At 41.4% G+C, this 24,872-nt stretch overlaps 1 protein-coding gene across 1 annotated transcript in view; it reads right to left on the bottom strand.

The window, feature by feature from the left end:
• Window positions 1–1,652: 1,652 nt before the first annotated feature.
• The window catches only part of LOC148047268 (vomeronasal type-2 receptor 26-like), a 71,952-nt gene continuing 48,732 nt past the window's right edge, over window positions 1,653–24,872 (bottom strand). Inside the window, exon 8 of the mRNA XM_087708016.1 lies at window positions 1,653–1,806. Within this exon, the coding sequence (XP_087564142.1) occupies window positions 1,653–1,806 (154 nt within the window). The remainder of the gene's footprint in view (window positions 1,807–24,872) is intronic.

The raw sequence follows: 24,872 nt of genomic DNA, 5'->3' as shown, positions 1-24,872 counted from the left end.
TTAGTATTCATGGTCCATGAGAGGTCCTCCGAGATATAAATGCCCAGAAATTTAAAACTACCAACCCTCTCCACCTCCTTGCCATTTATGTACAATGGTTAATCTACATCTCTATTCCCCCTGAAGTCAATTATAAGTTCTTTAGTGTTTTTTTTTTTGGGTGTGTGTGTTAAGTGTAAGATTATTTTCTTTACACCACAATGTCAGCCCTTGTACTTCCTTCCTATAAGCAGACTCATTGTTCTTACTAATGAGCCCCACCACTGTCATGTCGTCCACGAATTTAATAATTACATTGGTGTTATACAATGGGGTACATGTATGTACAAAGAATAAAGGAAGGGGCTTAGCACACAAGCCTGGGGGGCTCCCGTGCTTAATATCAAAGAAGAAGAATGGTGAGATCCCATCCTTACTGACTGTGACCTATTTGTTAGAAAATCCTTTATCCACAAATAAATCCTCTGATTTATATCCAAATTGGACATTTTAAGAAACAACCTATTGGGCAGAATGGTATTAAAGGAAGAGCTATAATCCACAAATAGCAACCTTACAGGCGTTCTCTGTTGTTCCAAATGATTTAATACAGTGTGGACAACAATAGACATAGCATCAGTTGATCTATTACTCCTATATGCAAATTGTTATGGGTCCAAAGTAGATGGAAGACTAGCCTTAATATAGTCCCACACAGTCACTCAAAACATTTCATGACAACAGATGTTAAAGCTATTGGTCTAGAATCATTAAGAGATACCACTACTGTCTGCTTAGGGACTGGCACTAGAATGGATGTCTTCAGGCAAGTAGGGACAGAGCACTGCAATAGGGATAGATTGAAAATATCCATAACCACTCCAGATAGCTCTGCAGCGCAGTCCCTAACAACCCATCCCATGATTCCATCAGGCCCAGCTGCCTTCCAGGTGTTCCGCCAAAGAGTCATTACTGCTGGACAGCAATGACTCTGCCCTCTGCCATACCAGACAAGAGTCTGAGTTCTGAAAAAGAGGTTCAATCCTCCGTCTGTATGTAGCTTTAGAGTCCCTGATGCCCCTTTTCTATTTAGCTCTCACCTCGCTATACTGTTGCGCATCCCCAGAGTGGAAAGCAGCATTTCCAGCTCTTAGTAAAAGACACACTTCTCTATTTATCCAGGGCTTGTTGTCAGAGAATACTTGTCTGGTGGTAGTGACAACATCAATGCTGCTTTTGATATAAAACAGTACTGTTGAAGTGTAAGGATCAATATTGTCCTCCTCCAACCTCGTCAAACCAAATTAAGCCTCTATCAAATGGAAGAGAAGGACCCGAGCAGATAATCCTCTCCCTGGCACAGACTGTGCATCTCTGCTGGCTCTTTGGAACAGCCAAATGCTGCACCAAAGTGTGAAGAGAGGCAACGTAAGAGCAGAATGGTCAGTTATCCTCTATAAAAGAGTCTTCATTGAAAGGAGTGTAACAGTTCCTTCATTAGGGCCAGATTTTGTTTTTATGGTCTCCCAAAAATAAAGTTAACTTTTTTTTACCTTTTCAGATCAATCACAGTTTTGCTTCCCAGGTTCCGAGTTATGAAAATCCTTTCTTCTACCCAATGCTCCCTGCTGAAGGAGCCCAGTACCCCGGGATGGTGAAGCTGCTCCTCCATTTCAGGTGGACCTTGGTGGGTCTCCTTGCTCCAGACACTGAGAAAGGACAAAGATCATGAGGACGTTGACTTCCATGCTGGTCAGGAATGGCATTTGCCCAGTTTTAAAGCTTTTCTCCAACTTCTTGGACTGTGAACATAGACTGGCCTTTATACTGTAGTTGGAGAAAGGTGAAGGGCTTTATTTATGGTGCAGACTTGACTTCATTCCATGCAGGTGTGGCCCTTTTGGGTCAGGTATTTGAAATGATTATAATGAGCCTCCAGGAGGAAAAGCCCTGATCACCACAATCCGCTGGGACACAAAAAGAATCCTTTCCTGCTCGATACATCCATAGCATATTTTACTTTCATATGATGAAAAAGTACAAAGTATGGTGGGCTTATGAAATGTTATCCTCTTATGACACACTTTGTAGAACCTCTTTCCTGTGTTCCTACACCAACAATGCCTTTTCGGTGAAAGTCTGGAGACGGTGCAGGCAGAGAGAAGACCTGGCGGCTCTCAAGGAAGAGGAGAGAGATTCAATCCTGGTTCTTGACAACTATTTCATTTACAACACAATCTGGGCTGTGGCACGGGCCTTAAATGCAACTTATTTATTCAGATCCAGTAGGATATCTAAAGGTGGTAAAATCTTGAAAACCCCATGCTGAAAGTTATGTATTTTCTATTGCACTGCTCTCCAAGGCAGTTTGGAATCGATGTTACAATTGTAAGAATCGGGTAACTATCCTGACAATAGTTATACTGTATTCTGAATATAAACATTAAATTAAATTCCAATTTTCCATTGCTCTCCTTTCTGCAATTCATTTCACCCTGTTTCTTTCTTTTCCTATTTCTTTTTACAAGCTTCTTGGTAAAAATATTATTCTTCCACCTCTTTCTTCTTTAACTCTTTTTTTATAAGCAGGACCATTACCATGTCACACAGAGTTGAAAGAACTGTCCTGTGTATATTAAGTTGTCTAACATCTCTGATCCCCTCACTTCCTGGGCTGCCCTTCTGCTCCAGGACAGCCTTTGCTCAGAATAGATCTCATCCTTCGGCTAAGAATCCCTTTGATTTTCCTTCCCCAGCTCAAAACTCTCAGTAGAATCATAGGTATCAAAGGATCTCATCAAACAGCAACATATGGAGTAGCCACTTTGGGCCAAGAAGCTCAGCAGCCTAAGGGCAGGTGAGAAGATGAAGAACCTTGGACTGGGAAAAAGCCTAGAAGCAGCGAGTGGAAAGAATATTCTGTAAAACATTCCATAAATATGCAATACAATTGAAGGAGGTGACCTCAACTGGTACCAGAGATCATCTTTCACAATGAAGACATTGGGGTCTCTTCTCCGTGCCAAGTGACCCATCTTCACTTCAATGCAGAGTTTCATAAGCACAAGAGGGATGGGTTGCTGTCGGTTTTACTTCCAGTTCACAACCCGTGTGCCAGAAGCGCATGCGCTGTTCAATATAAATTGTACTTTGCACATACACAGAACAATTTACAGTGAACTGCGCATGCACAGTCACTAAAAACCAAAATGGTGGCAGCCGCAAGGGACCTTGTTCGGGGACGTGACAGGCCTGGGTTGCTGCCGGTTCTGCGACCCAGGACTGAATTCCACTACCGGTTCAGCCGAACCAGGCCAAACCAGGAGCAACCCACCTCTGTAGCACAACCTACTGGTAGAGCAGTGGCTCTCATGGTAATCCTCAAACTGAGCAAAGATTTTTCTCTAGCCATCTGCCCATCGACCTGTACACCAGTTGTTTATAGCTTTGTTTCTGCATAGAGGATCTGACTTTATTTTGGCTTCACAGGCAGAATTCCTTCAGGGTGTTTGTGCACAGCATCCATTTCCTTTTGGGTTTTAACTTTGGACCTCATTAGTTCACACTGGATGTATCCTTTGCTGAATTTCCCTTTGACTTTCCAATCTCTGCAGTGACAGCCATGAATGGGAAAGATAAAGAACATCATTGTTATTTTCCAAGTCATTCTTGCTTTTTCTAAGAAGATGCTTATTCTATTCTTCTTCAGTACAGATCCTTCATGCCAGCTCAAACGGAGAAGTCTTGACAGAGAGCTTTCTGTGTCTATATGTAATATCGCCCATTTTCTCTTCCATTCCAGCTTCATCCTTTCCTTCCAACCACTCAGTTTTATAATAATTCCATCAATGGGGTATATTTGGATGAGAATGGAGAGCAGGTAGCAGACCTGGACATTGTGAACATGGTGGTTCCCCCCAATTTGTTTGTTAGCCAGATGACAGTTGGGAGGCTGGAAAGAGTGGGATCCTTGGATTTCAAGTTGATGATGAACCAGAATGCTCTTGCAAGGATGAAAATGCTGGACAAGGTGGGAAGAAAACTTTATTCTTTTTTTAAAAAAAAGTCTTACCAAGAGGATTGCTATAAGAGTTACATATATGTTTGTGTGTTAAATGTTCAGGTGTCCATAAGAAAAATATCTTTAACTATTCCAGTTAATTGTTTATCATTTTTTTGCCCGCAATCTAGATTGAAATCATGCGGCAAATGAATGATTTTGCCAAAGCAGAAATCCATTCACCTTTGTCTTTAATTTGAAGTTAAATTGAGAACTCAAAATAAAATTGTAGAGGAAGGAAAATTAGACAAGACAAAGAGGCAAACCGCAAGCAGCCAAATCAATTTGATGAGCTCCAATTTTTTGTTATAGCAAAAATCTAGCAAAGCAAGGCTTGAACTGAAGATCCCCAAACTTTTCCTTTTACCTCCTTTAGGAAATGCAATAAATCATTTTGTGGATGTTATTCATTTCCTTCTCACGGCCCAGCCCCTGCCTCCTTCCAGGTGTGTGGAAATTTGTCCTACTGGATTGAGGAAGAGGGCTCAGGAAGGGAAGCCCATTTGCTGCTATGACTGTCTTCCTCGTGCAGAAGAATCCATCTCCATCATGGAAGGTGGGTGGGAGCAGGAGAAAGGGGAAGGCTTTAGGAAGGACCAATTTCGGAAGTCTTGGTCCTAGTGTGTCCCACCTCTTACTGTTGATCAAGATGTACCTTATTTGTTTTTGATGAAACTTAGTTGCTGCAGTTCTCATTTCAAAGCTATTCCAGGCAGCTTACAAAATATCAGTATCAATATCTATAGCACTTAGATTTATATACTGCTTCCCCTAGTGCTTTACAGCCTTCTCTAAGGGATTTACAGAGTCAGTATATTGCTCTCAAATTTCAAGCCTCGTGGCATAAGGTATTCTATTGTGAGCAGAAGAGTGGAGTACTCTTCTTGTCAAATACCTCTGAAGTCGCTCAATTGTGTTCATGTCCGATATAGTGTGCTGATTCCAGGCAGATGAGCTGTATTCGAGGATTGGTCTGGCAAAGGTTTTGTATGCCTAGTTAGCAGTACAATGTTACTGGAGGAGAAGATGCTTTCCAAAATTAGGTTAACAACTCTTAATGTTTTATTGGCAATGCTGTTGCAGTGAGCTCTGGGGCTTAGATGGTTTGAGATGAGTACTCCTAGGTCTTTAACAGAGTGAGGGCTGTCTACAAGGTCGTATCCGGCTAGTTTGTACTTGGTGTTCTGATTTTTGTTGCCAATGTGTAAGATTAGAGCATTTGTTGGTTGAGATTTGAAGTTGCCCCTTGTTCGACCATTCTTACACATAGTCCAGGTCCCTTTGTAGGACAGCAGTATTGTTGGTGGTTTTAAATAGTTTTATGTCACCAGCAAAGAGGACACAGTGACTTTATTTTGTCAGCCTCAGGTGTCTCCTGGGTTTGTATCTCCTAAAGATGACATTCCACAGGTTCTGTAGGAGGCTCTTCTTTAAAGTCATTCTATGAATCCTGGCCCATGATAAGGTGTAAAGTATCGTGAATTGGGACTGAGCCAAACCTCCACCTTGACCTTAGGGAAGATGACTCCCTTTTGGTTTTTATGAAACAGGGGTCCATTTCGATATCCTAACTTCACATCAGTAGGTCTTCTTGAAGCGGAAGTCCACCTAACGTTGCTTTCTCCATGGCAAAAGTCATTTTTATATCCTTCAGTTTGCATAAGCTACGTTAAGCGATCCTTCACGTGTGCTTCATTCCATTGTAGGCAGGTTCTCATTGGTGCCTTAAAGCACTGGGAAAAGTCTCAATTTTCAAGAGGTTGAGCTGTGAAAAGGTAACATGGTGGAACTCCCTTCCTTCCTAGAATCCTTCCTTCCTCCCTCTTTCTCTCTCAACAAGTTCATTGATGAATTGGGGACATCAAAAAAGAAAAGTAATATTAAGATGCTCTAGCTGGAAAGGACGGAAGAAATATATTTTCACCTACATGCAGTCATTCACACCAAACATTTATTTTTACCCAAACAATGCATTTTTATTAAAGGACATGTTAAAGGAACTTTAACTCTTGCTCTTTTTCAGATGCAGACAAATGTACCAAATGTCCACAAGCTCAACATCCAAACACTAAATGAATTCACTGTATCTCCAAGATTAAAAGTTATCTTTCTTATGAGGAAAATCTGGGGATTATCCTGACTTCCATTGCCTTGTTCCTCTCTTTAATCACAGGCTCCTTCCATTCATGGAAACACCAACTGTCAAAGCCAACAACCGGGACCTCTCCTACATCCTCCTGGTCTCCCTCCTGCTTTCCATCTTGACCTCCTTCTAATCTTGCGAAGCTTCTTCTCCAGTAATATTGTACTGTAAACTAGGGCACACAAAACCTTTGCTGGACCAATTCTTGATGAAGATCATCTGGAATCCACAATATATCGGACATTAAGACAATTGAGAGAGTCCAGAGGTATTTCACGAGAAGAGTACTCCACTCTTGTCATACCTGCAAGCCATCTTTTCTTTTGGGACTTCAGGCCTGCCACACTTTCTACTGTGGGAAAATGGGAGGGGGTATTATATGGAGTTGGGTGAAATGTAGCCATAATAACATTCTTCTTAGAAAGCCAAGGTCATCTTTGTCTCTGCACCTGGCTGGAATTGGATGGGTGGAATCTTTCTTCATGGCAGTGGAAGATTGGACCATGTGATGAATTTGTGAGGGTTGGGACAGGATCTTGAACTTGCAACTGGGTGGGGAAACCTGGAAGCTTTCAGATTCGGTTTTTCCCACATATGCCAACATGACATCTCTAATAAAGTGTTACTTGGAGGAAACCCAAGCATTGCAATTTCAGGTAATACAATACAATAATACAATACAATAGCAGAGTTGTAAGGGACCTTGGAGGTCTTTTAGTCCAACCCCCTGCCTAGGCCTTATACTATTTCCTACAGAGATCACCCCTCAGTCAGCTGGCCCTCCCCAGCACCCTCTGGCCTTACCTTCCGCAGCATTGACTTTCTGTTGTGATTGTGAGGAGTTGGCCCATTGGCTTGATACAGCCTGCCACATCAAAGCATCCAGCATGTGGAGTGATGGGATTCAGCACCTCCCCTTGCCCTGCCCCTCACTGCTGGCCTTATCTTCCAGTGAGCATCTACTCCAGCTTCACTTCTGGTTAGTTATTTCACCGGTTGAGCTGCATTCTGATCACATGGCTGCTGCTGAAGGTAAGGCTGGAGGGTGCTGGGGAGGGCCAGCTGACTGAGGGGTGATCCAGAGCTAGTGTGTGAGTAGGGGAGGGGCTGCTGGTGCCTTGAAAAGCAGTTCTGCTTCTGGCTTGTAAGGTAGTTCTTTAAAAGTCTTTAAAAATGCTTTAAAAACAGCCTTTCAGAAAGTTTTTCAAAGCCATATGATCCTTAGGGGAGGGGCAAAGGGAAATAAAATGGTAAATTGGCCATGCCCACCCAGTCACATGACCACCTAGCTTCACCCACCCAGTCACATGACCACCTAACCATGCTCACCCAGCTCTCAAACATCCAAGGGACCGTGAATCAGCCCCCTGTTTTAAAAGTTTGAGCACCCCTGTTTTAAACTCACAAACTCATAAACGCCCAAACTCACTGCAAATAAAAGTTGCCATGCAGGATTTGGGAGCTTTAGCTAAGCGAATCACACAACAATCCCTCCAGGAGTTTCTAGAATCGGATGATCTCAGCTTGCCTGGGACAGGTTGGCTATGAAACCTGACTCTAGAATTCCCAATACTTCTGGCATCCCAGTTCTCTGCTCAGGGCAATGTTTAGGACTTTTGAGTTATTGTTTCCAGGAGAGTGCAAGGCTAAACCCTGTTCTCTTGGGAGATCCATATAGTGACTTTGAGGTCAAATGGGGGAACAGGACTTTGAGAAAAATAAGGTCTTAGATATATGGAATTGATTAAATCAAGTTGCTATAAAGCAATATAAGGCCAACGTTTGTTATCTCAATTCAACAATCCCAAAGATTTCCAAGGGGAAATGCTTTCTTTTGGGGGTCTGGTATTATCAAAGTGGCTCCTCCTTTTGATTTATGTTTTCTCCCCTGTTTTATTGCTTGATTGGGATTTGTTTGTTTTTCCTTAGTCCTTCCTTCCCTGAAGGAAAACAGAAGGAACCTGAGCCCACTTATGTATACAGTAGTAGCTTGACATCCTTTACCTCTGAATATGTGTGCTTACATCACTTGGTTCTTATGCGTTAGTCTCTCCGGTCATTTTCAGATGATATGAATACAACTCTTTGTTCTGTGGGGCCTTCTCTCCATGTTATTTGAGGGACTCCCACCAGTCCATGCAAATAAACACTACAGTAGGAGTTCATTACTTGCTTTGTTTCCTACATCTGATTCCACATGTAGTAGGATATTGAACACTGGAAGGTACCATAGAATAGAGGAATTTTCCCTCCTTTAAAAAAAAAGGATTTCTTTCCACTGTCAACTGGCAGAGGTCACATTCAAACTACAGGCATTCAAAGTGAGTGGTTCCTCAGAGGGCTGGAGAGGAAGAAGGGTGGGAACAAGGAGGCCAAATTGGCCAATAGCTGTTCCCCCATAGCTGGGTCTCTTCAGAACTGAAGGAGCTCAGAGGAGGGGCAGGTTCGACCCTGAGGACACCTTTTCCATTATTATATGGAGGTAGAAGTGGGATATTGAACACAAGGGGGGAACCAGGGAATCAAGAGGTTTTTTTAAAAAAAACAAATATTCCTTTGACAATCAACAGAGTTTGCATACCAACCACAGGTCTTTATTTAGTCCCCTCCCCCTAGAAACTGGCAATGATGGACAGGCCAGGTAGTGCTAGGACAGTCACACAGCTGACAAGTGACAAAGACTAGCAGTATGCCAACCCTCTCAGAAAGACACAGGCTATGAAGATCTCTGCTACAGAAGATTCCTCACTAGGAGGCAGAAAGTCTGTTCAGCATCTCAGCCCAGAGAAACTGGAATGGGAGGCTAAGAGAGAGGAAGCCACGAAAAGTGTGAAAGTTGATCTGGAGCTTAACTGAAGGGAGATTGCTGAGAAAGAGCAGCAAACCCAAACAGAGCTGTTGAAATTGCAACATCCTCATCATCCACACTAACCCTTCTCCTCCCAATAGAACCAGACCTTGGGGAAATTGAAGTGCCAATTCTGAAAGAACCATGAAGGAGATGAGTTTGAGACACTCCTAAATAACTGTGAAGATACTACCAAGCTGAAAACACTCCCAAACCCAAGACATGGTTCATATGTCTCTTCCCTTAAAGAATTGCTTAAGTCAATTATTGGCTAACTTGTGTGCTGAGGAAAAGGAGGGCAACCAGCAGTTTAAAAATACAAACATTAACTATTAAGTTATTTTATTCTTTAATGATTATCTTGATTTGAATTTCATTAATGTAACTATTGTTAATTCCTTTAAATTTAAATAACTTAAACTGTCAAATAGAAGCAAACAAAGCATATAAAGCAACAACAATTGCAGTCAATAATCAAATGTTATGAGTGTAAGAAACCATTTAATTATCAGTTCCCTTCTTTTATCGTTAGATGTTCCTTAGTGTTTAGATCTGGTCTAACAATAAGAATGTAGCACTTGGGGAAGAAGATGCAGCCAAGCAGTCCAGAACTGGAGGCCAAGATGGAGGAGACCTGGACGGCTACCATGGACTTTCCTTTGGTGCTCAGGTAGGTGGGCAGGAAAGAGATCCAGACACTGCAGAAGACCAACATGCTGAAAGTGATCAGCTTGGCTTCGTTGAAGGCCCCAGGCAGGTTCCTGGCCAAGAAAGCCACTGTGAAGCAAATGGCAGCTAGAAAACCCATGTAGCCAAGGACGATATAAAACATGGTGACGGAGCCTTCGTTGCATTGAAGGATGATCTCTCCAGGCTGGGAGTGCATGTCAGAGTTCAGGAATGGGGGAGAAACTCCCAGCCACATGGCACAGATGAAAATTTGGACACCAGAACAAGAAAGGATGATGGAGTTGGCCAAGCTCTTCCCCAACCATTTTCTCACCTTGTTCCCTGGTTTTGAGGCCAGGAAGGCCAGCACCACCGTGATGGTTTTGGCCAACACAGAAGACACGGCTACTGAGAAGACAATGCTGAACATTGTTTGTCGGAGAAGACAGGTGGCTTTCCTTGGTTGTCCAATGAAGAAAAAGGGGGACAAAAAGCAAAGCAGGAGGGAGCTCAGGAGGATGAAGGAGAGGTCCCGGTTGTTGGCTTTGACAATGGGAGTTTCCAGGTGTTGAAGGAATAGGATTAAAATGAACACTGTGGTTAGAAACAAGAGTAGGGCAAAGGAGATGAGGATGATGCCCAGATATTCATCATAGGACAGGAAGATTATTCTTTTTGGGACACATTGAATTCGGTTCTTGATTGGATATTGATCATCTGCGCACTTGGTGCATTTTTCAACATCTAAAAAAACAAAGTAATATTTATTTTATAGTCTTTTAAATTTCAATAAAACCTTTGAGTGAGATGCGATACTGAAAGATGGGAAAGCTTAATCAATTGAATATACACTCCAGACAAAAATTCCCCAGTGTATAAAACTATAAAAAGAAGAACAAGAAGAAAATAAAGTTTAAAGAGGAAATATCTGGTGTCACAAAACTCCCATCTCTGAGGTCCTCCACATCCTCCAGATTCTTATCTTTCAATGACTGTAAGTTAGTTACTTAGTTTGTTTGTTTGTTTTAATTTTAATTTTTGACAGATGCTATACATATGTTTCTACCAGGAATATTTAAATTCAGTTACTGATAATTGATTCACCAACTATGCTCTCAATCAATTCCTCTAAAAATCCTGGACAAGGGGTAAAGGTTGTCTAACATGGTTGGATCCATGGAGAGCCTCTTGAGAAGGGTTGCAACACTGCCTACTTCAGAGAGATTATACAGCCTCTTCCAGTTAAAACTCATTGACTCCCCTGGATTAGGGAGTATCTCCAAGCTGTAAGGCCTTCTAGAAACCCCTGGAAATGTGATTCTGTCAACAGCCCTGGGAATCACCTGGTAACAGAGCCCTGCCTGCTGGTTGCGTAGTTCGTAGCATCTTCATGCATTCCTCTCTTACTTTCTTGGAGTTTATTTGTCATTGTTTTAATTTTTAATTATTGCTTTAATGCCAACAAGACTCTCTTTGGGTGAAATAGAAAGCCATATAAATTTGATAAATAAATTTGAAAATAAAAAGATCTTAAGAAAGATTAATTCATGGAATAATTCAAGAAGTGGAACTGAATTCATATTCTAGAATTGGAGAACAAGTTAAAATGGAGAATGAGTTCAACATTCGTATCAATGGATATTAAGTAGGTTGATCTTTTACTAGTTCTCTCCCTCACACATTCTGTTCTTTTTAATCCTAGCACAGCATGTTAGACTTTTTTCCCTTTCAAAGCAGGACTACATTCCTTTTTTTGTTGGTGTTATAACTGTTTGTATCTCAATACTTAACAATATAAGAAAATTGGAAAGATAAGAACAGGATGGAAGGAAATATCCACTTGATGATTTTATGATGAGACATCTATTTGGTTTTCATTGTTCCTTCAATGCAAAATCTCTCCCTCAATTGTTGCTCCCAATTAGATATTTCATTTTATTAGGATTTATGATCTTCATAAAGATTACCTGATTAAATGTATGATTGATGAATCTTTTCGCTTGATTTGGGTGAGCAAATCCCATTGAACTAAAACCATTCCTCAAATTACAAAGAGTTCATATATTTTTAAGAAAGAGAAATATGGAAGGATACATCCAAATTGGCAAATAAAAGAGAGATTTCCTAACCAATTCACAACATCCTTCTTCCTACATCATCCTTCAAAATCTTTTTCTTATCTCTCCCATTATGGAAGGAATTGGAAACCATGAAAATTAAGAACAAAACCATCAAAATTTCATTTGTCTTTAAAATGCATATTGTCACCCACCCTCCTGAGTGGAGATGGTCCCCTCTGGACAAGGAACGCAGTCATAGCAGCAAAATGGCTCTCCTTCTCGAGCCTTCTTGACAAATCCAGGCTGACATTTTTCCACACATTTGGACTGAGGCAGAGACTGAGAAGAAAAAGAAGAAATGCCAAAGAACATATGTTGAGGTTCATCATTCATGTAACATGAAGGTAGACATGAACATTGCCCAAATATTCTCTTGGCTTCACTTAGGCCAATACGAAATCTGTAGAAACTTCCAAATGGTTGCAGGAGATACAATTGCAGGCAGATTCCTCATTTAATTACTCCTTCTTTTTCTTGGGATATATCAGATAGCAAAAAATGTACCTTTCTACTTAACAAAGTCTGATGGGATGAAATTGAGAAAAGATTCAAGCATTAAGTGACAATATAGCAGTAGACTTATATACCGCTTCATAGGGCTTTCAGCCCTCTCTAAGCGGTTTACAGAGAGTCAGCATATTGCCCCCAACAATCTGGGTCCTCATTTTACCCACCTCGGAAGGATGGAAGGCTGAGTCAACCCCGAGCCGGTGAGATTTGAACCACTGAACTGCTGATCTAGCAGTAGCCTGCAGTGCTGCATTTAACCACTGCGCCACCTTGGCTCTTGACAACCAGGGGGTTCTGCCTAACAATGGAATTAATATGCATTCCTCTATTCTTCATATAAGAATGATTTTGAAATAAGATCAGGGGTGAAATCCTCCCAGTTTGGGCCGGTTCGCTCAAACTGGTTGCGATCATAGGCAATGGTTCTCCGAACTGGGGTTAAAAATCTCTGGTGGCCCCTCCCTCAACCGGTCGCCCAATGGCTGCTTGCCCGATCACCGGATCGCTCGCGAAACATAGCTACTCAGTTCGCCAACCCCTACTGGATCAGAAGCCTTTCGTAGAACTTCTAAGAAGCCTCACGGACAGCCGTCCACTCAAAAAGTTAAGCATTGCTGGTTGCAGGCTAGAGTGTCCCCCCCCCCCCCAGGGGTCCCCTGTCTCCGCTGCCTGGCCTGGCTAAACCGCCTGGCTAACTATGAACTTTCCCCCCAGCCTCCAGCTTGCTTACCTTCGCTCTTCAAACTGAATGCGGAGCTGCCTTCCTGTTTCTGCTTTTGAAATCCCCGGCTTTCTGTCTGGAATCCATCTCTTTGGCTAGCAACTGAATCTGCCTCTGAGTTTTTTCTTTTTCTTTTTTAAAAAAATTACTTGGGGTTTTTTTAGGAAATTTTTTTTAAGGAAATAATAGCCATTTATAAAGTTTTAGCTGCTTTTAGATTTTTAAATTTGTGCAGCTTTATAACATTTTGTGTGTTTCTGTAGTGTTTCACACGCACTACACAAACACACAAAATCATATCAGATTTCCTGCTTGTTGTTGCAGGGGACATTTTGTGTGCTTTTACATTGTGTGAGAGTTGCACAATGGCACTGTGTTTTTGTTAAGTGTGACAGTTGCTTTTTGAGCTCTTTGTGGCTTTGTAAGTTTCCAGCTTGTGGCAGGGGCTATTTTGTGTGCTTTTGCAATTCTGCTTGGGCAGGGGTTGGACTAGATGACCTGCAAGGTCCCTTCCAACTCTGTAAATCCATCTGTTGCAGAAGCCATTTTCTGTGAGGTACAGCTGCTTTTGCATTGTGTGTCAGTTACACAATGTTGTGAGTCAGTTGTGCTGTTTTTGTGTAAAGTGTGAAAGTTCCTTTTTGAGCCCCTTGTGGCTCTGTGAGTTTCCTGTTTGTGGCAGATGCTTTTTTGTGTGAGATTCAGCTGCTTCTCCGTTGTGTTGCTTTTGTGTTGTTTTTGTGTTAAAACTAGTTTCTCGTGTTTTTGTGTTTTGTGTGCTTTTGTACTGCTCCCATCACTGGCCCTCAGCTAACAAAGCTCTTTTTCTTCCTTTTGCAGTAGCAGCCTTCACCAGCAAGGATGAAAAGGCAACAAACTTTTATTTCTCTTCTGTAAGTATTCTTACTTAAGAATTCTTCATTATTCTTATTTAAGTATTAAACGCCCTGAAATAATTGGGATATTTTTTGTAGGTCATAAGGGCAAAGAAGGGATGTTGACTTGGCCACGCCCACCCAGTCAAATGATCACCAAGCCACGCCCACAGAACCAGTAGAGAAAATGTTTAGATTTCACCACTGAATAAGATCTCTCATTTTAAAGTAAACTTTGCTGTAAAAGATTTAAACATTTATTCCATTAGGTTTATTAGAATAAAACTGTGATGAAGAAAGAAACATCTGAGCAGTAGGAACTGGAAAGGCTCTTTTCTGAATTATATAAAACATTGCAAAGTTGCTTCCCTTTGAAAGCAATCCAAAACTATCCCCCACTTAAGATACAGAGGAAACATTCCTTACAAACAAGGACTGAAAACCTTCAAGGATTTGCTCTTTGTTTGTATATTTATTTGTTCAATTTATATGGCTACCATGCTGGTGAACTAAAACTAAAATTGACTGTAGTTTCTAAAACTATAGTGCACTCTTAAAAGCCAAAGCTCAAATTTAAGCAATGTTTCCCTTATTTCTTCAGATATCAGGAGTCTTTTTCACCAAAGTACTCCAGTTTCCAAGCCATTATCATGGTAAAATGGGCAGCAAATAAATTTAATCAACCAATGGATAAATAATCTCACATCAGACCAGTCACTATTATTTCATGTGAACTGAAAGCCTTGGACCTCCTTCCTAAATTCCACTATCCCAGTGGAGTTAAAGAGAGTATAAATATGGTCTCAGAACATTAAAAAATGGCACAGATTATGGGTCTGCAAACTTAGGAGACCCTGACTTTAACCAGGCAATGGGGGATTCAGTCAAGATCCCATGAGGTACTATGACCACTCTGTAAAGCAGTGACGTGCAGTCACTAGAGGCAGGGGAGGCGGGGCCTCACCAGTCTCCTGAGGGAAAGGAAACTATTTTTAAAATAATTTAAAAGGCCAAGGTAGTTGCTCCCAGACTCTAAGTCACAGTGACTCTGAGTCTCCTTAGTGCAGTTAGTAGGAGGAGGCTAGAGAACTATGGGCCTCCTTTGCAAAAGGAATTTTTCACCTTTTAAGTGTCAACCAAGGGTTAAAACGCGAAAAATTACGTATGCAAATGAGGCACGTGATTCTCCCGCCTCCTCCTGCAGAGGGCACTTTGTTTAGAGCCTATTTTAAAATGGTTAAGCAGAGTCATCCATGTGGTGACTCTAGCAGCAACTAGCCTAGCCTGCCTGACCCCAAATCTAGCATTTTCGACGCAGCTGGAAGGTATGTGGGAGCGAGGGGGCAGGGGGGAGGAATTCAATTTATTTGTAATGTAAGTAATTGTAATTTGTTTTTATTATGTGTATTTGCATCTGTGTGTTTGTTTGTTTTTTTACCCGCCTCTGCTGGGGCGCGGGCTGGCACATCTATTTTTATTTTTCATTTATTATTTTTCATTTTTTATTTTTCATTTTTCATTTTTATTTTTTAAAGCCATGCCGCCTCGGTGCACCATAGAGCGAAACATGCCTGGTTTGTGGCCGGGCGGCATGCACTTTAAAGTGCAAGCGTGTAGCCCGGCCACAAACCAGGACATGTTTCTCTGAATGGCGGCCGAGGAGCAAGCTAAAGTGTCGGCATTACTTTGAAGTGCCGGTTTGCCTTCTGTGCAGGCCCGCGCGGAAGGCAAGCAGGCATTTAAAGGCATGCTGGCAGTTTAGAACTCGGCCACCATTCAGCGAAACATTTTTCGCTGAATGGCGGCCGAGGGGCAAGCTAAAGTGCCGGCATGCACTTTAAAGTGCCAGCGTGCCTGTCCGCCATAGAGCGGGCTTGTTCTCCGCTTTAAGGGGGCTTTGCGTGGGAAGGGGGGGCTCTCCTTGGCTTTCCCCCCTCTCCTCAGGTGCTGCTGGGGTGAGGGGGGTGGATGGTGCGTGCGCGCGCACTATTCTGGTGGGTGGGGGGAGGCAAAATGTCACAAGGAAAATCCTGGCACGCGAGAGTGGACGGAGGCAGGGGGCTCTGCCAACGCCAGCCGCTGCTGCCCCTCCTCGGTGCTTCTGGTGTGCGAGGCTTCTTGGGGAGATTATTCATTTCTTGCGTTCAGACGCTTGCCTTAAAGCCCCCACCACCACCCCTCACCCAGCTATAGCGAGCGTGCGCGCGCTCGAAGAGGCAGGCTCCGAGGCAAGCCCTCCAATCCTTATGTGGTGGGGAGATGAACCCTTCAGCTTGTCCTACCTCCCCTCCCCAAGCGGGTGCCCTCCTCCTCCTCCTCCTCTCCTTCAAAGGCAAGAGGCGGGCAAGTTTTTTTTTCAGGAGCAGCTTGGACCCTGCCTAGATTGGAGGGGTGGGGGGAGGAGAATATAGAGGTCCTGCCCACTTGCCTCACCGGCCGTGAACTTCACCGCATGTCCCTGCTGTAAAGCCTTAGTAAGGCCACAGCTAGAATCCTGCATCCAGTTTTGGTCCCCACACTGTAAAAATGATGATGAGACTCTAGAAAGAGTGAAGAGAAGCGTAACTAAGATGATTAGGGGCCTGGAGGCTAAAACATACAGTGTACGGTTGCAGGAACTGGACCTGGCTAGTCTAGTGAAGAGAAGGATCATATTTAAGCAGCTGCACAGAGAGGAAGGGGTCAAGCTATTTTCCAAGAGACCTGAAGGCCAGACAAGGAATAATGGATGGAAACTGACCAAGGAGAGATTCAGCCTGGAAATAAGGAGAAACATTCTGACAGTGAGAGCAATCAACTCATGGAACAGAAGTTGCCTTCAGAAGTAGTGGGAGCTTCATCACTAGAAACTTTCAAGAAGAGATTCGACTACCACCTGTCAGAAATGGTGTAGGGTCTCCTGCTTTAGAGGGTGGGTTGGACAAGATCAGTGGTGGGATTTTAAAAAAATACTACCGGTTCTATGGGTGTGGCTTAGTGGATGTGGTAGGGGAGGATTGCTGCAAAATCCCCATTTCCTTCCAATCATCTGGGACTCGGGAGGCAGAGAATAGATGGGCGTGGGGCCAGTCACAGGCAGTATTTACTGATTCTCCAAACTACTCAAAATTTCCACTACCAGTTCTCCAGAACTGGTCAGAACCTGCTGAATACCACCTCTGGACTAGATGACCTACAAGGCCCCTTCCAACTCCTTTTTTCTGTTATTTCCCAATTGGACCAACAGAACTTCCATCCAATCATGATTCCATTTCATTGGATTCAGTCCAAACCTGAAGTCAGGCTCTGGTTAACAGAATTGCCTTCATCTCTAATATTTGAAGACAAGGAACAAGTGAACCTGAAGTTATTAAAGTGAAGTTCTTCAGCATATCAGGCCCTCTCTCACCAGTTTTAGGGTGATAAATTGCAAAAATGGCAATGATTTATGTCCTAAATAATAATCACCCCAAATCTTATTTGAGATATAGCTGAATCAGCTTACAACAGTATTCAGCATTGTAACATCAGAAGGATACTTTGGTCAATAAAAGAGAATACTCCCTATCTGTCTAAGAAAATAATAAGTTTTACTCACACATTCAATTCTCAATGCAGGATACCCACTTTTTTGACTAGGTTTATCTCCCTTGAAAAGGGTCCTGATTCTTTGGAAAAAAAGAAGAAAATGAAGAAAAGACATCAATGTTTTTCCCACCTTGTTGAGCAACTTTAGTTGTGAGAAAGTATCTTGGTTGATTATCAATCTCTTGCTTTCAAAATTCCCCAAATGCTTGTTGATGGGATCCTTCTTGGGAAGAATCACCCTACTAAAGATCCGCAGATCTGCTGCTACGTCTCCATTTTGATCCAAGTACAATTTCAGAAGGGAAAGGTTGTACAATTCCTTCTTCTTTAGAAATGGGTGGAACTAGAATGGAAACATCCAGGAATATTAAAAGCAGAAATTTTGGGTTTTTTCTCCTTTCTCACATGATTTTTTCACATGTGAATCTCTCTTCTGAGGTTGTTTAATTTCTAAATATTGGGAGTTGTGAGAACAAGTGTTGCCACTATGTTCTAAACTCAAGAACCAAAGTTTCAGTAATAGTTCTCAATCATTAAGTATATTGACCAAAAGTATATTGAGAAGATATATCAACCTTGAAGTGAATCTGGCTGAGACCATCTTTTCAGTTTCATGGTTGCCACAAGGGGACAGGGAGGGGGGAAATTAGATAGATGGGGTTTTGCTGTCAAAAGAAAAAAGTTTTCCTGTGGGAACCAAGGTCATTCCAACGGGTGGCTTAGAGAGGAGAAATGGAGTTACCAAGCAACCTGCTAGCACCTTTATTGGAGAATGTGACTGATGACTTGGAGGACAGGGGGAACTTTCAGAGTCAGCTTTCACCATGGTGTCAATATGATAGAGCCAAGGTGGTGCAGTGGTTAAATGCAGCACTGCAGGCTGACTGCTAGATCAGCAGTTCAGCGGTTCAAATCTCACCGGCTCAGGGTTGACTCAGCCTTCCATCCTTCCGAGGTGGGTAAAATGAGGACCCAGGATTGTTGTTGGGGGCAATATGCTGACTCTGTAAACCGCTTAGAGAGGCCTGAAAGGCCTATGAAGCGGTATATAAGTCTACTGTTATTGCTATATTGCTATTGCTATTGCTATATCCAATAAATGGTTCTTTGATAAATCTACTGGCTGGGAGTTCTACTTTCAATGGGTGCATTGCTTGAAACACTGACAATATAATTGACAAAAATTGTCAATTATAGGGTACATTTATGAAAGGTCACAAATCAGTTGAAGAAAAAATACAAATAATTAGAATATTCTAAGCTCCTTGAAAGCAGCAGGGTGATTAGCAGAAAGCAAGGATTTGTTAAGAAAATGAGGAGAAATTTCCTGACAGTTAGAATTAATCAATGGAACAGCTTGCTTCCAGAAGTTGTGAATGCCCCAACACTGGAAGTCTTTTAGAAGATGTTGGATAGCCATTTGTCTGAAATGGTACAGGGTTTCCTGCCTATGCAGGGGGTTGGACTACGAGACCTCCAAGGTCCCTTCCAACACTGCAGTTGTATTGTATTGTATTGTATTGTATTGTATTGTATTGTATTGTATTGTATTGTATTGTATTGTATTGTATTGTATTGCTTTGCATTGCATTGCATTATAAATAGTTGAAAGGCTAATCTTCATTCAAGTAGAGCAGGGTGTCAAAAGAAAAATGATCAGATGAACTAACTCTACTTTTTTGTAAGACTGTATTAACAATTGGGAGATCCAAATCTTTAATGAAGTCTTTTGACAGATCTTATCTGAGTTTCTTTTTCTGCCTGTTAGGAAGCTGCTGGTTTCCTCCCCCACATCTTATCCAATCCTTCCCTATGCAGCATCTCTTTCTCTTGTTCTCCAAATTCAATCCCACATATCATCACACTTCCTTATTATACTGTGTGAATGCTGGAGGTATAACTTGATTTTAGCAAAGAATCAACCAAACCCTTCCTTGTGTGGTGAATGGGGGTCTATTTAATTGAGCTCTGGATGGCACGTTAATGAAGTCGATGCAACTGTTTTTAAAATTGTACTCAAATAAAATTTAACCTTACTTATAAAATTAGGGAGTTATGAAAAACATAGATCTTGGTCATTGCTTCTTTGATATTTTCATTAAAAAAGGAAGTAGATAAATTATGATTTTGCAATGGAGAAATTTACAATAGGAGAGCTGGAAGGGACCTTGGAGATCTTATAGTCCAACCCCCTGCCTTCACAGGAAACCCCATACCATTTCAAACAAGTGGCTATCCAACATCTTCTTAAAGACTTCCAGTGTTGGGGCATTCACAACTTCTGGAGGCAAGCTGTTCCATTGATTAATTGTTTTAATTGTCAGGAAATTTCTCCTCAGTTCAAAGTTGCTTCTCTCATTGATTAGTTTCCACACATTGCTTCTTGTTCTACATTCAGGTGCACTGGAGAATAGTTTGACTCCCTCTTCTTTGTGGCAACCCCTGAGATATTGGAAGGCTGCTATCATGTCTCTCCTATTCCTTCTTTTCATTAAACTAGACATACCCAGTTCCTTCAACCGTTCTTCATATGTTTTACTCTCCAGTCCCCTAATCAGCTTTGTTGCTCTTCTCTGCACTCTTTCTACAGTCTCCATATCTTTTCTACATCGTGGCGACCAAAACTGAATGCAGGATTCCAAGTGTGGCTGTATCAAGGCATTATCAAGTGGTATTAACCACGTCATCTTGATTCTATCCTTATGTTTATGTAGCCTAGATCTGTGTTGGCTTTTTTGGCAGCTTCTGCACACTGCCGGCTCATATTTAAATGGTTGTCCACTAGGACTCCAAGGTCCTTTTCATAGTTACTACTGTTGAACAAGGTACCACCTATACTGACCCTGTGCATTTCATTTTTCTTGCATAAATGTACAACCTTACTCTTTTCACCATTGAATTTCATTTTATTAGATAGTGCCCAATGTTCAAATTATAGCAATGCTTCAAGAAAGTTATTTTTATCTTCTTTAGAAATTCCCAGCTTTCAAAAAATAAAAATATGAGTTTGAGATAGAGAGAGGTGCATACATAAAATCCAGTTAGAAAGAAATTTTGAGCACCTACGACTTGATATATCATTGCATTTCGTATAACATAAATGAATGACCGCCACAATCTACATCTTTCTTTTAAGATTTCATTTGTAGTTTTGTAATATTATTCTATATGTAGATTGGTTGATGATTATAATAAAGTAATAGTAATGTTTTAATGGTTTGATAATTAACATATTACTAATTTGATAGTGTTCTGAATCATACAGTGGATTCATACCAGGTCTCCTAACAGTCACCACATTTAAAGAAGATATTGCTCAGAATTTTCATCAGCTTTAGGCAAGAACAAAGAAGGGGAGGAAGAGATAAGTTTTTAGCCTTGAGGAAAGAGAACAAGGAGAAGAGCCATGTTGGTTTACAGGAGTTTAAAATCAGAAGGAATTTGGGAACACTTTTTCAAATATAGAAAAGATCTTGGTTGTAGAAGGGAAAACACAGCTCTCTTCCAATAAGTACAATAAGATTTTATACAGGTACTTAAGATCTTAAACAACTAAGCTCAGAGAACCCGGAAAGAAATTTATAGTTTGATGGACCCTTGTTGGGACCCCCTTACCTCCCATGGGTGCAGCCTTGGAGCCCCCAACCTCCTTTTTCCCTTCTTCCTTCTCCTCTTGGATTTGGATGCAGCATTTAAGGCATGAGCCAGAATCTTAATGGCATTGTAAACATAGCCATCATTTGGGATCTGCATCCTATTCTCTTTCTCTTGGTTCTCCACTGGTGCTTTTTGGGTGCATCTTCTTTGGCCCTTGACAGAAAAGACATGTTTTAAAAAAGAACAGTGAAAATACTCAGCTTGAAATTCATGTTTTACAAAGAGAGGATGTTTATAGGCATCATCTTTGTCCCAATTCTTTTTCCATTGAAGAGGAAAGGTCCAAATACTGTGGACGTACTTGAGACGCCAGTCCTGTCCCATTGAATATACTCCAACTACTGTCATGATCCAGACTTTCCCTTCAATGGATCCTGACAAACTTTCAAATGTTAAATGGAAAGGAAGAATTCTGTCCCAAGTGGACTCAAATTCCACGAAATGAACAAGGACATTGACTTGTCTCCACTTAGAGAGGGCATCCCTGAGAGTTGCTGTGTATCCAGACGCTGAGAATTGTTGTGATATAACAACACAAATTCTATTCTTGACAAGCATAGGAATAAAAGTTCTCATGAAATGCTCTCCCTTCTCTGTGTCTGGAGCAAAGAGACCAATCAGGGTCCATTCAAAATGGAGGAGAAGTTGGACAATTGCTGGGAACTGAAACCCTTCTGTGGGGAGCATCGGATGGAAAAAAGGGAATTGACTTTTATCACTCATAACCTCTGAAGCACTCCTCTGACTGATCTGAAAAAGCAGTGAAGAAACTTGTGTTATATTTGTGGTTTATCAAGTCCAAATTTTTAGCTTTTAATAAACTGTTTTTTTTCTCATGGACATATTAGAACAGTTTCTTGTTGATTAATCAGTAGGACATATCAAGATACTGAATATAAAACACAGAACATTAACAAGCTCATATATTAAAATAGAATTTGAAATATTAAGTAGAATAGAATAAGCATAAAGAATAAAAATAGTATTTTATATCATTCCCATAATTTATTGCTATCAAATACATAAGAAGATTTCATCTGAATTAATTTCCGCCAAAAAAGGGCTATCTATGTAAATAAAAATGTAATGGTTGTTTGTTCAAAATCGCTAATCTCTGAAAGTTCTTCACTGATTGCTTTGAAATTTTGACACAACATTGCATTCGAATATGTGAATATTTTTTATATACGTATCTTATATAGATGTCACACGCATGACAGGTAAAAACATGATTTTTTGTAAAAACATGTTTTTTTGAAAACCAGCGCCATCTGGTGGACGTAAAAGCAACACACGCTATACTAAATATTTCATGATGCCATTTCAATGTTTCCGATTGCATTGTGATATTGAATTCTCATAGATTTTGATTTATTTTCATTTTGATTTAATTATTTTGTGTGATGTTGCGTTGGAATTGAGCTGTGTCATTTACCATAGCTTTCATTTAGTGAGTATAGTATATTCAGAACAGTTCAGCCACTCTCCAGCTTCGTCCCGATGGTCCCTTTATATGTGTGGCTGGGCTGCGGCTGCATCCTTTCCCCTTTCCCCCCATCTTCTGATGAGCTTTGGCCTTTTCTGCCAAGGGGAGCCGAAGCCCTTCGGCCTCCCTCTCCCCTCTCTCCCCTCCCCTCCTGCCGGGCCTTTGCTATCTGCATTGGGGTGCCACCTACACCATCCCTCAGCCGCCTCACCCACCCTTAAGCCTGCCTACCCCAGGCCAGCCCAGCGGAGCTCCAGAGCAGGCAGAGGCAGAGCATTTCTTCAGCCCGGCTGGCCGTGCACGCTCTACAACCCCCCTCACAGCGAGCTTGCTACAGCCTTGCCAAGGCGGCTCCAATGTGGGGTGCGGTGTCAGCCTGAGGTACAGCAGGGTTGGGGCAGCCCCTGGCTGCCCCGTGAGGTGGCACACCAAGGACCTCTCCTCCTCAGAGATCGTGGATGTCTCACTCACCCAGGCCACCCACTTGGGGGAGCCCGAGCGCAGCTCATCCGAGGAGATGCTCAACAACTTCCACGAGACCGATAATCCCAGCACCATCTCCCCCAGTCAGCCTCATCCAGCCCAGCAGCCCTGAGTCCTGACCAACGGCAGCACCCACCTGCCGCCCCACTACGCCCAGACTGGGCCACAACAACACATAGCCGGGTACAGCTAGAATTATATATAATTTCTGAATTCTGACCACACATGAAATATGTTGCTTTAATATTAGGATCTCAATAGATTTTTTTCTCTAAAGTGCAGTCTAAGATATTAATCTCCCTTTTTCTTATATAATTGACATTCAAAATAATTGAAATATTACATCTTCTCTATCTGGAGCTTCTCAAAAACAAGTATATTCATTGGAAGGTTCAACTCAATACTTGTCAATTTGGAAGCAGCTAATGCATTTCAATGTGCCAACCTTACTGAGGATGGCTATGTCTTTCTTTCCTTTGAAGATCTTGGATTCTTTCTGCAGCATTTTTTTATTTTTCCTCCAATTGCATAAAGACAGAGAGACCACAGTTCCTAATATGATTTGCCAGTTGTACAATTCAAGAACTTTTAATTTTAAATTTATTTGTTCTAACAGATTTTTTTTGGAGGGCTGTGTCACTTTCCATACCATTAATTTTATATAAAAAAGAATTCAGCTCCAAAGGCAGCAGCTGAAGTCCTTTCATCCACCCACAAGATACTTGTCATCGGATGGGATCAAATTTGTTCAAATAGTGGTATAAATTAAATCCCAAAGTTCAGCTCAATGTGAAAGCATGGTGGCAACTTTGGCCTTTTGTACTTTAATTATTCAGGCTAACAAGGCTCCATAGATATGATTTTTTAAAATTCTTTTAACAGAGCTTTCACTTGTCCCTTTGGTCTAAATGAGCTCCTTTGATGTTGAGGGAGCCAAGATCCAGTCACAGAGAAAAATACCCAAGGTAAGGAAAGGTGTGAACTTGCTTTATTGGCTCATCATCAAATAGACCTAGATGGCAATATGTCATTTTACAAAGACCCTAACTTTTGATTTTGACTTATGAATAATCAGGTAATTCTTGTGAGAATAGGAGCCAAGTCTTCTTAACAGTATATGAAACCCAGATGTCATATTGGCAGCAGCCTTGGTTTACCTTCTGGTAAGGATCAGTCTCACATTCTCTGACAAATGAAGAAAGAACATGGAATAATTGGAATGGAAGGGATCTTGGAGATTTTCTAGTCTGACCTATTGCATTGATTAATGGTTCTCATGGTCAGTGCTTGTAGAGAGGGCGTTGAGCAGGGTCAACATTCTGAGTTCCATTTTAAGGGCAATCAGTTAATTCTATGATTCTTACTTTGTTATAGCAAATATTCTAAGAGCAGCAAAACATTATTTCCTCTGATTGATATTTTTAGAGTTAGATTGTTCAAGACGACACAATTGTCAATACTGGGTCAAATCTGGTTCTTCTACAAGGAATGCACTTTTCATTATTCAAAGGGAAGATGATATATATATTAGTCACCATGTCTGTTAGAGATATGGGTCTGGAATTGCTAGGGTGCTTTTTATTCCCTGTCTTTTATCTATTGGAATTATGTTTGTCCCATATGGGCATGGCAGATATTATTTATATGTGTAAATGAAGTTGCCAATAGAGGGTCCCACCAATTGGAATATTTTTTGAATTGTTCAGCTGGCAATATTGTTCTTCAAATCTTTTATGATGAATTTGATCATGAGC

The sequence above is a fragment of the Thamnophis sirtalis genome, unplaced genomic scaffold, assembly GCF_051295495.1.
Source record: "Thamnophis sirtalis isolate CommonGarterSnake01/CBP01778 unplaced genomic scaffold, rThaSir2_p1.2 scaffold_3, whole genome shotgun sequence".
Classification (NCBI taxonomy): Eukaryota; Metazoa; Chordata; class Lepidosauria; order Squamata; family Natricidae; genus Thamnophis; species Thamnophis sirtalis.
Note: the sequence above shows the minus strand (reverse complement) of the source record. Positions and strands in the feature narration are given on the sequence as shown.